Source organism: Anas platyrhynchos, chromosome 22, assembly GCF_047663525.1.
Source record: "Anas platyrhynchos isolate ZD024472 breed Pekin duck chromosome 22, IASCAAS_PekinDuck_T2T, whole genome shotgun sequence".
Taxonomy (NCBI): domain Eukaryota; kingdom Metazoa; phylum Chordata; class Aves; order Anseriformes; family Anatidae; genus Anas; species Anas platyrhynchos.
This window is the reverse complement of record NC_092608.1, coordinates 6,143,102-6,158,117: the sequence shown is the minus strand read 5'-3', so window position 1 is coordinate 6,158,117 and position 15,016 is coordinate 6,143,102. Positions and strand designations below refer to the sequence as shown.

Sequence of the window (15,016 nt, the reverse complement as noted above, 5' to 3'; positions counted from 1 at the left end):
GGTGGTGGGGACGATCCAGGTGCTCCTGGATCCCCAGGAGCATCCCAGGGAGCGCTGTGCTTGGGTCCAGGGGCACAGCTCAGCGCCTGGGCAGGGTCCCAGCAGGGTTCCCAGTCTGAAATGGGACAGACGTCCGTGCTGGGAAAGATCCTGACGAAAATAAGGTTGTTGAGAGCAGAAAAAGGGAAACAGAGCGCACCCCTCCAGCTCCTGGTGGCCAGTTCATTTATTTCCCGAAGCTCAAGAGGGAAATGCAGGAGAAAACCAGCCCTTTGGGGTCTGGTTTCTTTCTCGTGAAGTCAGCAAGAGCTTGCAGCCTCTGAAAGCAAGGGAAAAGGCGAAAAAAAAGGCACAAAAAAAGCCTGTGGGGCCGGGGCAGCTCGCTGCACAGCCTCCCGTAGCCCCCACGGAGCTGGGGGAGCAGGTGAGGCGTGACGGAGCCACCTGGAAACCACGGTGGGTGGCAGAACCAGCTCGAGAGGGTTTGTCCTGGTTTAATTTTATCACGTCTCCAACGGAGATCGATCCTTGAAATAAAAGCAGGCACAAAGCAGAGAGCCAGAGACGTGCGGCGGGCGGGCTCCTATTGAAATTCTGCCCTGAGTGACGGCTTGGGCTCTCTGAAGCCCTTCGGTTCCCACAAAGGGAAGCGGTGGAAGGGAAGGGGAAGGGGCAGGAGCAGGGCAGAGGTGGCAGGAGGGAAGCCAAGCGGCCACCACGGCGTGCTGAGCGCCACGTCCTGCGCTCTGTCACCGCGTGGCCATGCGCAAAGCCTTGGGTAGCTCTGCACCTCGTGTCACGCCAAGCACTGCTAACGAATTATGTTACTGAGGGCAATAATGACGATTTAATAATCAGTTTGGAGAGGTGTTTTCATCAGCAGGGCCAGAAGGAGCGTCTCCACCCGTAGGCACGCTGTGAACCCCCTCCAGGTGGAGCGGGGCCGCAGGATGCCGCCCCCGCCGCCTTCCCTCTCCTTCTTCCCTGCAGACAGAAATCATCAGGAAGCGCCTGAACAAGGACATCCCCCACCACCCTGTCGTCATGCTGAACTTCTGCCCGGACCTGCGGACGGCCCAGGAGGATCTCCGCAAAGCCCCCGGCGAGTTTATCTTCCTGGTGGACCGCAGCAGGAGCATGAGCAGCGGCAGCATCGACCGCGTCAAGGTACCGCGCGGGATGGGGAGCACCTGAACCATGTCAGAAAGGGTTCTCAGCGCCTTCATTAAGAGGGGATGGGGGTAATTATACACTGTGGCGTTAGTCATGGTGACTGTGCTGCTCGTTAGGTAGCTGCAGTGACGCTGCCAAGCCCCCTCACTGCCCCTGCTCCTCTCCTTCCCATCCGTGCACCAAGCACAAAGGGATTTCCCTCTCCCCATTGCTGGTTTCCCGTCTCCCGTGACCCTTCTCCATCTCTCCCCGTGCCCGGGGCCTGGTCGGACATGTGCCACTGCTCATGGGATCTAGGGAGGTTCCTACACTGGTGGCTGTTCCATTATCCTTAGCCCTTAACGCATTTTGGGGCAGGTTGGTGTCCACCAGCTGGCACATCTTGGGGAGCAGCTCTGGCAAAAGCTCTCCTTGGAAAGTTCCCCTTGATTTTTGGGGCCAGCTGAGCCCCAATACCTTAAAACATTGCATCTTCCTGAGCAGGTGCAGGGGCAGGCTTCCCCTTGGGGCTTTGATTGCACCCAGGGGCATCCCGCTCACCCCTGTCCCTAACACGGGTGACAAAAGTGCCCCCCCAAAAAGTGCCACCGTGTCCCCACCTCCGGCAGAGCAGCTCTGCCCGCAGCCGGAGGCGGGTGGCGGGGAGCATCTCAAAGCCATCTCCCTCCCTATCCGCCTCTCGTTTCCATGGGAACTTGCCGAGGATGGCAAAAAGGAGCAAAAAGGAGCAAAAAGGAGCAAAAAGGAGTGTGCGGTGCCACCACAGGCATCAGGGAGCATGAGGGGGGCTGCGGGGGGTCCTCTGGGGAGCCCTGGCTGTGCCCTGTCCCGGTGTTATCTCCACGGTGCCTTTGCTGGTGCCACACAGGGTCCCCCCCCTCTTTCCTTCACCACATTTTGGAGCCTGGCAATCAGGAGGTGTCCCCACTCTGGGCCAGGCTTCTGCTTTCTGGCTCGCTGCGTGGTCTCAGGTCCGTCCCCTGGGGATATGGGGACACTGCGGGGACAGAGCCCCCGTCCAGGTCAGCTGAAATGACAGGGGTGGAAGGTTCAGGGCATCCCCTTACCATGTGGGGCAGCGGGGCCAGGCTCTTTTTGGGGGGGTAGAAGAGGTGGTGCGTGCGTCGGCACCAGCCAGGCTGGCAAAATAACTGGGAATTGACTTCTCCGGAGGCAAACATCTCTCCGTATCGAGCCGCGGTATTGATACCGAGTGCAGCAGGATCAGGATCAATATTTACCACAAGAAGCAATAAATCCTTCTGCTCGCTCGAACAGAAGGCAGGCTCTGGTAGCCCACTTTGGGAAGTGCTTCAAGAGAAATATTTGGAGAGCTGCTTTTTGTTGTTGTTGTTTATTTTTGCGTGTCTTTTTTTTTTTTTTTTTAAATCCTTGCAACGAGTTCCAAGGCGGGGATGTCAGCGCTGAGATTTGCAGGAGCCAGCACCCCCGGAGCCTGCCGGGAAGCGGCGATATAAATACATCCTCGTAGGTTTGAGCTAACAGCTTGGTGTAAAGTCCTCGGGAGCCTGCTAAAGGGCAGCAGCCCCGCTCACGTACGGTACCTCGTGGCTCTGCTGCGTGGCTGCCTCTCCGCGGGGCCAGCCCGGCCCCCGTGGCCGCGAGGAGGCTGCGTGCCCTTGGCAGCTCCTCTCCTAGGGCTGGCGCGAGGTTTTCTGCTGCCCTCGGCAGAAGTTTGCCTTTATCAGCACATAACCAGTGAGTGCAGGGGCGCTCCCAGCGCTGCCAGCACTTTGCTTTTGGATTGTCCTCCCTCTCCTGCAGCGCTGAGTGCTGGAGCTGCCCGGCACAGCTCCATCCACGCGCCTCTGAGGCCGCGCTGGCGGCCCCTTATGTAAAAGCCCAGGAATAGGCAGGTTAGATAACAGCTTCTAGTGGAGAGAAGCGCTCGGAGCAGCCCCTCCCTGTTATTTCAATCAGTGCCAGAGAGATAGTTGGGGCTGGGGGAGGCTTTTCTTCCTGTGCAGCTTTGGGCTGTGTGTTTCTCCCTGCAGGTCTGGGCACGGCGATGCGCCGCGTCGCCGCTCCGCGCTTCGCACCCCGCTCCTCGTCACCCAGCAGCTGGGTGCTGCTGTGCTGCACTGCGAGCACGGCTTCCACTGGTTAAATAAAGAGATAAATAAATCAAAGAGATTTTGCTCCGCTCTTCAAAAGCTCCCCCTTTCTGCTTTGCACCCAAATATCGCCAAGGAGCTCGTGCGAGGAGCAGGGGAGCGTGCGGTGCTTTCTCAGTGCAGGGAGCCAGGTGCAAGGAGCTGCTTTTGCATCACGTGCAGGTGGGAAAAGGGCATGAACGAAGGCAGGAAGGGACGAGCCGTGGTGTTCCTGACCCCTCTGCTTTTGCTCTCCCCCCCAGGATGCCCTGCTGGTCCTCCTGAAGAGCCTGACCCCCGCCTGCCTCTTCAACATCGTGGGCTTCGGCTCCACTTTCAAGGCGCTGTTCCCCGCCAGCAGGAGCTACTGCGAGGTGGGTGAGGGGCTGGGCGAGGGGCTGCAGGGCTCCGGCCTCTCGAGGCTGCTGGCTCTGCTGCTCCTTTGGCAGGAGAGCCTGGCCGTCGCCTGCGAGAGCCTCAGGAGGATGCGGGCTGACATGGGCAGCACCAACGTCTTGTCGCCCCTGAGGTGGGTCGTGCGGCAGCCGATCCCCAGGGGCCACCCCCGGCTGCTCTTCCTGCTGACGGCCGGGGCTGTGGGCGACACGGGGAAGGTCCTGGAGGTGCTGAGGAACCACTCGTCCTCCACCAGGTACGGGGGGCCGGCCGCCAGGAGGGCAAAAAGCCTGGCACCAGCAGGGTGGGCTGCTCCTCGAGCGCAGGGGGCCGTGGGGCTCCGTGGCACAGACATCCCCGCATCAGGAACCGAGGCAGGATTGCGGGCTGCTGCTGCCAGCCACGGGAGAAACCTCAAAGGGTTTGGAACGGATCCCAGAAGTTCAGATGCTTTTTAAACAATCAAAAGCGGGATAATTGGGCTGACAACTTCACAGGCTCTCGTCGGATGCTTCCTGCTAGGAGAGATTGACACACGAGCAATCTTCCTTGCCTGTTTTTTTTTTTTTTTTTTTTTTTTTCTAAAGCACATCTGGGTCCAGACCCAGCTGCTTCCAGGATGGCGCTGCACAGAAATGAATAGGCTGAAAAAGAGCCGTGGGGGAAGCAGCAAATTTGCTCCTAGGCTGTTCCCCAGCCCTGACGGTCTGGTTTCTCCTCCATCTCCTTAAGGGAGATGAAACATTAGAAAAATGCGAGAAAAACCTTACTCCTCTCCCATCCCTCAGAGCTCAGGGCTGATCAGGGAAGCGGCTCTGCCCTTTTTTTTTCCTATATGGAGGGATTATCAGGGGTACAGGACTGCCCACCCCTCGCTCCTGGAGGTGTGCCAGTGAGCTGGATGCAGCCAGCGCTGGAGCTTGGCCCTGGAGGGCTCCGCGCAGCGCGTGTCTGAGTCGTGCCCGGCCTCCGAAGGAGATCAGAGCCCCGTGTGAGAGGCTGCGAATCTCCGTAAGACCTGCAGCCATCTGGAGATTAAAACCTCCAGAAGAAAAGCCCCTGCTGCAGCCGCAGACTGCTGCCAAAGGTGTTTTCATCCCAGCCCTGGCCATACGCTGCACCCTCTGCCTCCCTATGGGGTTTGCAGCCCTTTGCCAACCCCCAGCTCGCTGAGCATGGATCACGGGCAGCGATCCTGCCCGGCTGGTTCCCCTTTCCTTGAAAAAACGTTTATTTTAATTGCAAGCAGAGATCATTGCTGGGTCCGTAATGCTGCTGACCACAGGCAGGGAGAAGAGCTGACTGGGCAGCTTGCTCGCGCTCAGGGAGGAGGCAGGGATTGGGGGGGGGGGGATCCTCCAAATGAGGGTCACAACCAAAAATTTTGGAGCCCTGCTTGGGCAGAAAGACCAGCAGGGAAACTGGGAGCTGCTGGATGTGCCTGACGCTCTCCATCCCATCCCCGTGCAGGTGCTACAGCTTCGGCATCGGCCCCAGCGCCTGCAGGAGGCTGGTGCAGGGGCTGGCCACCGTGTCCAGGGGCAGCGCCGAGTTCCTGGCCGAGGGCGAGCGGCTGCAGCCCAAGGTACGGCCACCCTCTGTGCTGCGGGGAGATGGGGAGCCCAGGGCCACTGGTGTATCCCCTAGGGCCACCGGTGTGTCCCCCAGGGCCACCGCATCGCTCTCCGACGCTGCCGTGTGCGCAGCGAGGGGGAGGCAGCGGCTCAGCCACCGGCCCCGCTCCCTCTCCCGGTGCTGCCTTCGCGCCTCCCACTCGGCAGCAGGTGGGAGAGCAGGAGGGGATGGAGGAGCAGCCTCATCTCCGGCTGTCGGAGGGAGTGGGAGCGTGTTTACCCCGCGTGGGGAAGGGGAGAGGCGAGAGCCTCCATCCGCCAGCTCCGGCTTCAAAGGGAGCTGCTGTCGCAGGCGCAGGCAGGGGCAGGAGAGCCGGCATCAAAGCAGCCAATTAGTTTTGAAGTCAGGCTCAGCCCTCGCGCCGCTCAGGCAAGAAGTACCCGGGGTTGGAGGAAAGGGAACGGGCGGCGATGGCTTTGCCTATTAAGCCAGCTTGAAAGCAAACGAGAGCGCTTCGTTTCCACTCTCCCCGTGAAGACCGGGGCCGGTGACTCAGATGTGCCGACAGAACGGCCCTACGTGGGCTCTGTCCCCTGGTAAAAGCACGGTGTCATCTGCCCAGTGACCAAACCCCAAGGGAATCGGGTCTTCAGCCCCTAAATATCTTTAAAAAGCTGCCTTCTGCGTGCTTGATCTGAAAAGGCCCTCCGCAGCCCTTCCCTCTGCAGGAACCTGTAGCACGCAGAACAGCATCCGCATTTCTGATCTAAATTAAAAACAAAACCAGGGAAGAGAGGTGGGATTTTTTTTTGTCTTTTTTTTTTGTTGTTGTTTGTTTTTAATAGAGCTATTAATAAAGAGCTTTGTGGGCTGTGCAGCTCGGTGCCTTCAGCAGTCTGAGGCGTCAATTAACAGCTGTATAAACCACAGCCTGGTGCGTCGCCCAGAGCCTGCGAACAAGCAGCGGCAACACCAGGGGAGGGTTGAGATGCTCTGCCTGGAAATCTGGGGCTGACTCCTCCTGGAGTGCAGGGAAATGCCCGCGGGCTCCCTGCTAGGTCTGCCCAGGAGATGTTCAAAAATTTGGGCTCTCCCCTGGGTCAGGGCATGGGGCTGCCGGAGACCCCTGCGCCTTTTGGGGTGCTCTGCAGAAGCAGGGGGGGGTCCGCCTTCTGTATGATCGCTCTTCTCTCCTTCCCCAGATGATCAGGTCGCTGAAGAAGGCGATGGCGCCGGTCCTGAGCGACGTGTCCGTGGAGTGGGTCTTTCCCGAAAGCACCGAGGTCTTGGTGTCCCCGCTCAGCACCAGCTGCCTCTTCCCCGGTGACCGCCTGGTTGGCTACGGCGTCGTCTGCGACACCTCGCTGTACCTCTCCAACCCCCGATCCGTGAGTCCACCCCCAACCCAAAGGCTTTTTTTTCCCCTCTTTCTTTTTCTCCTCTTGCAAACCTGTGGTCGTGACTGCTCGTGGCTCGCCGGGTGGGAAGGGAAGCAGAGGATGAGCCACCGGGGAGCCTGACGGGTGGCCAAGGGGATGGAGAGAGGCGAAAAGGGCACCGGGGTGCAAACCCACATGGGAGCTGCAGCTTTGGGACTTGCTTCTCCGCTCTCCCCAGGACAAGAGGCGGCGGTACAGCATGATGCGCTCCCAGGAGTCGAGCAGCTCAGTTTTCTTGCACTCCCAGGAAGAGGGAGCCAGCACGGAGAGCTGGAGCTACCCGGAGGGGGCCGAGCGTGCCCCGGATCAGCTGGCGGTGGGCAGGGACCCCGGCGGAGAATCGGACACGGACACGGGTCAGGTTTCCAACTGTGCAAGCGTGGGGGTGATGCCCCCGTCTTCCTAACCAGCTTTCCTCCCTGCTCTGCCGATTTCCTTCCCTGACAGCTGAGCCTTCCCAGCTCTACCTCTGCAAAGCATCGGGGGGGTTTGCAGGAGCGGTGAGGGATCTCCCGAGGCTCGAGCGAGTCTGTTTGCTTTGGCTGCTTTACCCCAACGTGTCAGGAAATGAAGGGAAGCCCCGGAGATCTGGCTTCCCCAGAGGTTTTCAGAGCAGCTCCAGCTTTGGCCACGTGTAATTATTTACAAGCTGCCCGAGCTGCCTGTGGTGTGGCTGGAGCAGGTCGGTAGCCCATGCAAAACAGCTGCTTCTTGCAGCAAGCCCCAAAGTTGGAATTAAAGGGGAAGAGAAGGGGAAAAATGGCCCCAAAGCCTTGGTCGGGGCCGTGTTTCCGTGCTGCAAGGGAAACCTCCGCCACTCGCGGGGTGTTCTGTGCTTGTAATCAGAGAAGAGCTGTGCTGTGCATCCTCTCAACCTTGTCAGAAGTAATGAGAAATCGTGCACTTCCAAATGAAACCCTCCTCTCGCTCTGACAGGAAAATGTCTGCGCTAATGAAATTTCATTAGCGAACCCTTTGTCTTCTCCAAGGAGATTTGGGTAAACGCAGACAGGTTTTTGTTGTGTGTTATTTTTTTTTTCCTGGCTGAAAATCTCTCAGACAAAACCTCCCAGCCCGCTCCCCTGGCATCCCCCGGGGGACTGAGTGCTCTCGTTTCCTTCTGTGGTTTTGTCACTTCTCTTCCGACCGAGCAGGGCCGAGAGCATCCCCCTGCTCCCCAGGGGGACCGGAGCCCATCCTCTCTCCCTCCGTGCAGGAACTGATGCCAAGACATCCTCCAGGAGACGGGCGTTCAGTGCCAACCAGGTCACCAGCCACGAGCCCCTCCGCAAGGAGCCCACGGCCAGCGATCCGGGCAGCGCCCTGCTGAGGAATCCCCTGCGCAAAGCCCACCTGCAGGACCTGCAGCAGCTCAGCCCCGAGCCGTGCCCGCTGGATTTCCAGGTGGGTGCCCCCCCGAGGGGCTCTGTGTGCGGCTGGGGCCAGCCTGCAGCACCGGGGACATCTCAGGTGTGGAAGGGAAGGAGCCCGGCTCACGCCAGCCCTGCCGGGTGCACTTTGTGCCAAGGTGTGCCCCAAGCACGGAGGAAACGAGGACAGGATCCTGCTCCCTGTTTCTGTTTGCTGAGCTTCTCCCTGCCCATCTGTACTTTGGCCACGCCATACAAACTCTGCCTGGGGCGTATCCATGCCCTGCAGGGTCCCAGGATCAGTCCCAAAGCAGATTCCCCTGCTTCCCCTGGAAGCTGCAGCCCCTGCAGAGATTTGGGCTGGCACCCGGACACGTGTGGTGCTGCCCACTGCATCCAGCAGCGGGTGAAAGGCGGCAGCCCCAGGACAGCTTCAGGCTGCTCTCTGGAAGGCTGGGGCCGGGTTTTCTCCCCTCCTCAGCATCGCCGCAGTGCTCAGCTCCGAAATCAGGGCCGGGAGGATGTGCAGCAGCTGCTGCTGCCACACTTTTGTTCCCATGGAAACACGGGGAGGGATGGCTGGGCTGCCACGCGGCTTCAGCTGGCGCTGGGGCGCAGGGGGTCCGCAGGGGGATGCAGGGGATGAAGGGTCCCTGCTCCGTGGAGAGGAACGAAGCCTCTACCCTCCAGCTGAAAAGCACCTCGTGGCAGGCAGGTGTTTTGGGGGATGCCCTCATCCTCCCTCACCTTGCCAAGGCCCAGCACAGCACCTGGCCCCGTGAGCGAGAGGCAGAAAGGACCGGAGGGCAGTCAGTGCCTAGCAGCGTGCGCCCTGCTCCGAATTAATTGCAGCCTGGTTTCGCTGCCCCGAGGGCTCCCAGCAACTCTCCCGGCTCCAAGGTTGGCTGCCAGGGCTTGACATTTTTGGGGCTGTGAATGTGAGCACTCAGCTCGTCCCCACACACACACTGCTGGGATGGAAAGGTCAGGGCTGGCGGCGGGCAGCGCAAAGCCCCGGCTCCTCGCCCTGCCTGGGAGGAGAGCCCAAATTTTGAATGGGAAGGGGCTTCTTGGCTTGGAAGCAGCTCCCTCCTCTCTTGGTGAGCTTCTCCTGCTTTGGGTTGCCCCCTTCCCAGCTGCCTGCCTCCCCTTTTTGCTGGTGGGCTCATCCAAAAGCTCGGTGGTGCTGGAGGCTGGGTTCCTGCCTGCCATCCGCACGGGATCTGGCGCTGCAGATGCCACGGGGGGGATTTGTGTCTCCTGAAAGTGGAGAAACGGCCTCATTAAAAATAAAATAAAATAAAATCCCATCTCCCCATCCCTTGTGCCCCCCCCTCCTCCCGTTACCAAGCAACTGGTGCTTGATCTTTCTGCCTCTCTTCTTTCCTTTGGCTCCCGAGCAAAGTCATTAAAATGCCTGGAGGGCTGAAACCCCAATTTCACCTCCTGCAAGTCTGGGGAAAGAGCCTCTGGGGCTTCGGGTGCCTCGGGGATGCTGTGTGGATGCGTCCCAGTGGGCAAAGCTTGCTGTGTTTGCATTTCCCAGCCCTTCACCACCAGGATCCATGGCGCGGGTGCCCGCCGGCCGTCCCTGCTGCACGGGAGCTGCGTGTCCTCCTGCCAGCACCCCGAATCCCCACCAGTGCCCGAGGCTGCTGCTGGACAGGGCTTGGGGCCGCTGGATGCCAGCAGCAGCCTGAGGTCCTCATCCGACAGCCGAAGCCCCGGGGAGCCGGGTAAGGTGGCAGAGGAGGCCCAGAAACCTCACCAAAATTTTGGTGCTGTGGCATTGCCCATTAGAAAGCTGTGCTGAAAATTAGGAAGGGTTAATTATGGTTTCTGGGGGGCAGAGGGGAGCTGGGTGGTTAACCCCGTGGTTGTCCCTCTGCAGAAGGCGCCCAGCATCCGTCCTTCACCTTCGAGACGGAGACCTCCTCCGACTGGGAGCCCCAGGACTGGGATTTCGGTGCCGCCCGGGGCTCCCCGTGCTCGCCCCGTGCCACCTGCAAGGCAGTGGTGAAGGGGCTGCGGGGCGGTGAGCCCGTGCAGTGGGAGGTCGCCTTCGACATCCGCCCGCTCCTCCGCGAGCGGGGCAGCCGGGAGGAGGGCGACGAGGACCTGTGGAGCGAGACCTTCCACCACCTGGCAGCCAAATCCGTCATCCGGGACCTGGAGCAGCTGGCAGAGAGGGAGTGTGAAATCGAGCACGGTAATTAATTAACGCCCGGTAACGCACGTCGGGCACCCTCCCTGCTCCGGCTCCTCTCCTCCCAGGAGCTGGGGCAGGGAGCTGGCTCCAGCGCTGACTCTGCCGCCTCTCCCACGGCAGGGTCAGGCCGGCGGCACCAGCTGAGCGCCGTGCACACCAGCAAGGCCTGCAACATCATCAGCAAGTACACGGCGTTCGTGCCGGTGGATCTGAGCACCAGCACCTACCTGCCCCCCGGCGTCGCCTACACCCGCACGGGTAACACGGGGCTGCAAGCAGAGGGCACGGCCTCAGCTCCAGGTGGCCGAGCTCGCCAGCCCGTGGGTTTTGTGGCTCCAAATCCCTCGCTCAACGCTGGAAATTCCCTTCTCTCCTGCCAAGGGCCAGCGGCCAGGCAAGGCAGCCCGAGGAGCCTCAGCTCGGGACACAGGAGGCACCGCGGCAGTTCTGCGGCGCGTCCCCTGTCACCCTGCGGCCAGGACGGGGATGATGGATTTCATGGCACGGGTAAGGCTCCTTGGCTTTTTTTTGTCTCCTTCCTCTTCGTGGTGTAGTCCATTAAGGTGTTTATTTATTTATTTATTTATTAAGGAGTATTTTCTCTGTTTTGTTTTTTTTTTTTTCTTCTTCTTTTAATACGGTGCTCGGAGGTGATGCAGCTCCCGTGGCTGCCAGGCATGAAATCCATCCTCCAAGCCTTGGAGATGGCATTTCCAACGCCACAGCCTGCTGCCGTCACATGCACGACCCCCCCAAAAAAAAAAGCCCAGGCATTTGCTCTGGATAATTAATCCTGCATCTGCCTGGAATCCAGCTCCTTAAGCAAGGCAAAAGCTGCAATTTACCCTAAAACTCCCCAGCCGCAGGCAGCGCCTGCTGACCGTGCTTGGCAGTTAATTGGCAGCCGCGGCGCAGAGAGCACGAGGGATGAAGCGGGGCGTAATTAGAGGCGAGGGGGATGCGAGGCACTTGCCTGTCACCAAATCCTCTGCTAATGAAGACAAGCTGGGCTGGGACCGCGGCGGGCATTGCCAGCGCTGAGGCTGAATTAAAATTGCCTCCGCGTTCAGGGGTTTGCGTGGCGGGGAGGTGAGGGGTGAGGCAGCCCGTGGTGGCCTCCTCCTGCCCCAGCAGCGGGGAGGAGGTGGGCAGGAGGGGTTGGGGATTTCGGGTGGGTGATGCTGATGCCATAAATCCCTTGCAGATGCAGACGAGGCCGGGCCGTCGCCCTGCAGCACCCCGCTGTCCTCCAGCTGCCGTCCCCCAGAAGGTAGGGGAAGGTGCTCGCGCCTTTTCTCAGGGTGTGGGTGCCCAAATGTTGGGGTGACCCCAGCTAAAATCCCAGAGCTGCTTCAGGACGGGCCACACCGCTCCCCGTGGCCACAGCCCTCCTGAGAGCTGCTCTCCAGAGCCACACCGGGGCATTGGAGCCTGCAGGGAAATGGCTCCGGGCTGCTCGAACATAACTGCTGGAAATCGAGTCAGTGATTTGGGCTCCTCACACAATTTTCTGCTGAGTGTTCTTTTTTTAAACCTTCTTGCCTACAATTAGGCCTGTGAGCGCAAGGCCTGGCTCTCTCCAGAGGTGCAAGGCACAGAGCCCTGGGGGCGTTTTGTACAGACCTCCCACATTCGTTTTTAAGATGCACGGGGATTTCATTGTCCCGTAATATATGCAGGGAAGGGGAGAGGCAGGATTTTGGCAGAGCCTCAGCAGCCCAGCGAGGCACCCCACACCCCAATGTCGTGGATTTTGCTCCCTGAGCTCTGACGTTTGCTCTCCTGCAGCACTCACCTGACTCCTGCCTTTTTGTTTCTTCCCAGCGCCGTCCCAGAGCCTGGCTGCCTCTTCTGCACATTCCCCAAAACCCATCGAGAGTCTCTTTGCTGCGAGGTAGGGCCCAGCTCCTCCTTTCTCTGCTGCCAGCTGCAGGTCCTGTGGGTCCAGCACAGATCTGAGCACAGGGACAAGCAGCGAACGTGATGCTGGTGGCTGTGGACCGGGGAGGTGGGCACTGGGGGGGGACACAGGCAGGTGACAGCCCCCCCCCTGTCCTCCCGCAGGCTGACCCTCCACAAAACCAGGCTGCTGACTCGAGCTGCCAAAGGTTTCATGAGCAAATCCCCGGGCAGAACGAGCGAGGCCAGCTCGGAGAGCGACAGCGAGAGCATCGACTACCTTCCTCTGGTGAGCAACTCCCAGCTCCAGCCGTGGCTGTGCGGGTGCTGGGGGGGGGCTGGGGACCCCCAAATCATCCCGATGGGCTCTCGCTGTCTGACAGAGACGGGAGCTGCTCCATCCGTGCAGTTTCTCCCCAAATTCCCCAGCAGAGGTTAGTATCTCAGAGCTCTGTGTGCCCACCGCTGCTTACAGGTGTCCCTGCAGCTGGCCTGCGGCGCCTTCCTCCTCAACTCGGCCTTCTGCGAGGCGCTGGGCATCCCCATGGAGAAGCTGAAGCGCACCTCGCCTTTCTCCTGCCACCGCCTGGCGCTCAGCCCCTCCGCCTCCAGCAGCTCCAGGAAGGCCGTGCCCGGCGGGGAGCGCGCAAACCTCGGGCACGACGGGCAGCACCTGGTCCCCGACGGCACCCGCGGGGCCGTCAGCCCCTCCGAGGACGCGGCCGGCCGCCCTCGCCACTTCTCGGGGAGCGCCGTGGAGAGCATCTCCAAATCCCTGCGAGCCGAGAGCGAGCTGTCCCCGCCGGCCATCACCATCCGCCGCTTCTCTTCCCCGGAGCAGCACGGCCCCGAGGTGCAGGCTCTGCTGGCCGACATCGAGCTGCGGCAGCAGACGGAGCCCGAGGGGATGCTGTGGGCCACGGCCGTGGCGCTGGCCTGGCTGGAGCACAGCTCGGCCGCCTACTTCGTGGAGTGGGAGCTGGTGGCGGCCAAGGCCAGCCTGTGGCTGCGGGAGCAGCGCTTCCCGCAGGGCTGCAGCCTGGCGGCGGTGAAGGCGGCGGCCCAGCAGCTCTTCGTCTTGCTCAGGCACTGGGAGGAGAACCTGGAGTTCAACCTGCTGTGCTACAACCCCGGCAGCGTGTAGGGAGCTTGGGGAGGACAAGAGGAGAGGTTCAGGGACCTGTCCCCAAGGCAGCAGCCGGCGCTGTGCCTTAGGAGCTGGAGGCGCAGAGCGCGGCCCCCTCGGCGCCCGGCACCGAGCAGGAGCACCCTGCGTGAAAACAGCAAAAGGAAATTTAATTCCCTGCCAAAATGCCAAAACTTCCCATCCTCCTTTCCACCCAGGAGCCTGCTGTGCCCTCCTGGGGGGCTCTGCCCTCCCCAGCCACAAGTGACACCCCCCCCGTCTCCACTCCTTGCTTCCCTGCTGCTGAGAGAACGTTTTCCAGCCCAAAGCTCGCTTGTTACTAGAAGTCAGTGGCGTTCCCGACTTCAGTACAGCTTTCAGGCATTATTTTTTATTTATATATTTATTTTCGTTAGCTTTCTGCTGGAGAAAGGCCCTGGTTCTGTTTCAGCTGCACTGATTTTGTCTGGGGGGGGGGGGGGGCTTGGAAAAAAAACGAAGGAAGCGCAGCTGAGTGACGGGCACGCAGGTTTTGGCTCCTCCGCTGAGCAGGGATGGGTAGGACGGGGAGTGTGAGAGGAAGAGATGAAAACTGCAGCTGGAGAGTGTTGGAAAACAGCGGGAAAATGTGGCAATATTGGCAAGGCTGTTCCCTTTGAGACAAAGCATCTTCTCTTTTAAACCTCCCGGCGGGGGAAAGCCTCCTCTCGGCTCCCCAGCAGAGCACCGGGAGCCAGGAGGGGCTTTGCAGGAAACCTTTTGCTTTTTCTGACCGGAGCTGGTGGGGATGGGCATCGTCACGGCTCTGTTAGCACTGGGATTGTTGCCTCTTCTTGCTCCCAAAGCAACGAGTCCCAGCTCCAGCCCGCTTTTTGCTGTAAAAAAGCATCAGGGAGAGCTGCCACGGGGCTGTTTTGGTGCCAAACAGCCTGGTTTGCGGCATGATGCAGCTCCTGAGCAAAACCTACCTCTGGTTCCCTGCCTTTCCCTGCCCACTGCCACCCCTCAGCTCCCCAGGACTTCCCCAGCAGGGTTTATCCCCGGGCACAGCATCCCAAGCCCTGCCCGCCTCACCGCTTGCTGGCTTCCCGACCCCTTCGTCTCCCCAAAATCCCAACATCTCTCCCGGAGGCTGCCTCAGCGCTCTGCTCGCCCGCAGCCACCGGCAAAATGAGCTCCTGCCCCAACACGGGGGCTGCTGGAGCTGGCAGCTCCCCTGTGCCGGGTTTAGGCTGGGTGCTCAGGGTGTTGGCACAGCCCTTCCTGCGTCCTTTTTTTGGGGAGAGGGGCCAAAAGGGGCTGGTGCTGCTCTCACTGCTCTCCAGCATCCCACAGAGAGCCTCTTGGTGCTGGAGGATGCTCCAGAATGGCACCAAGGCTTCAGTGGGTGAGCATCCTTCGGCACCTTGCCTTCTCCCCTCAGTGTGCAGCAGCCTCGCCGCGTCTCAGCAGATTCCTGGTGTCCGTGTGTGTCCGTCCAGGGGGTCCCCGAGTGTCCCTGCCTCGTGTCACCTCGCCGGGGTCCCCATCTCCGCCGGGGGCTCCTTGGCACCGTCGCGTTCTCCGTCGCAGCCGTGTCGTTGTCCCGGTGAATCAGAGCCCGCTTGGTTTGTCCGCCGTGGGTACGCCGTTTTGGGGTCTCTGTGCGCAGTGTGGTGTGAGTTGTGTAGGAAAACAACAACAAAAAATAACAAAATACACAAAAATCCACCTCC

The 15,016-nt window shown here is 60.5% G+C and overlaps 1 protein-coding gene across 1 annotated transcript in view; it reads left to right on the top strand.

The window, feature by feature from the left end:
• The window catches only part of VWA5B1 (von Willebrand factor A domain containing 5B1), a 24,932-nt gene extending 9,916 nt beyond the window's left edge, over positions 1–15,016 (top strand). Inside the window, exons 12-26 of the mRNA XM_038166736.2 lie at positions 991–1,167; positions 3,551–3,661; positions 3,737–3,939; positions 5,154–5,268; positions 6,461–6,646; positions 6,876–7,053; positions 7,914–8,101; positions 9,614–9,803; positions 9,959–10,276; positions 10,397–10,534; positions 10,658–10,783; positions 11,481–11,546; positions 12,101–12,170; positions 12,341–12,464; positions 12,651–15,016. Of these exons, the coding sequence (XP_038022664.2) occupies positions 991–1,167; positions 3,551–3,661; positions 3,737–3,939; positions 5,154–5,268; positions 6,461–6,646; positions 6,876–7,053; positions 7,914–8,101; positions 9,614–9,803; positions 9,959–10,276; positions 10,397–10,534; positions 10,658–10,783; positions 11,481–11,546; positions 12,101–12,170; positions 12,341–12,464; positions 12,651–13,319 (2,859 nt within the window). The 3' untranslated portion in view covers positions 13,320–15,016. The remainder of the gene's footprint in view (positions 1–990; positions 1,168–3,550; positions 3,662–3,736; positions 3,940–5,153; positions 5,269–6,460; positions 6,647–6,875; positions 7,054–7,913; positions 8,102–9,613; positions 9,804–9,958; positions 10,277–10,396; positions 10,535–10,657; positions 10,784–11,480; positions 11,547–12,100; positions 12,171–12,340; positions 12,465–12,650) is intronic.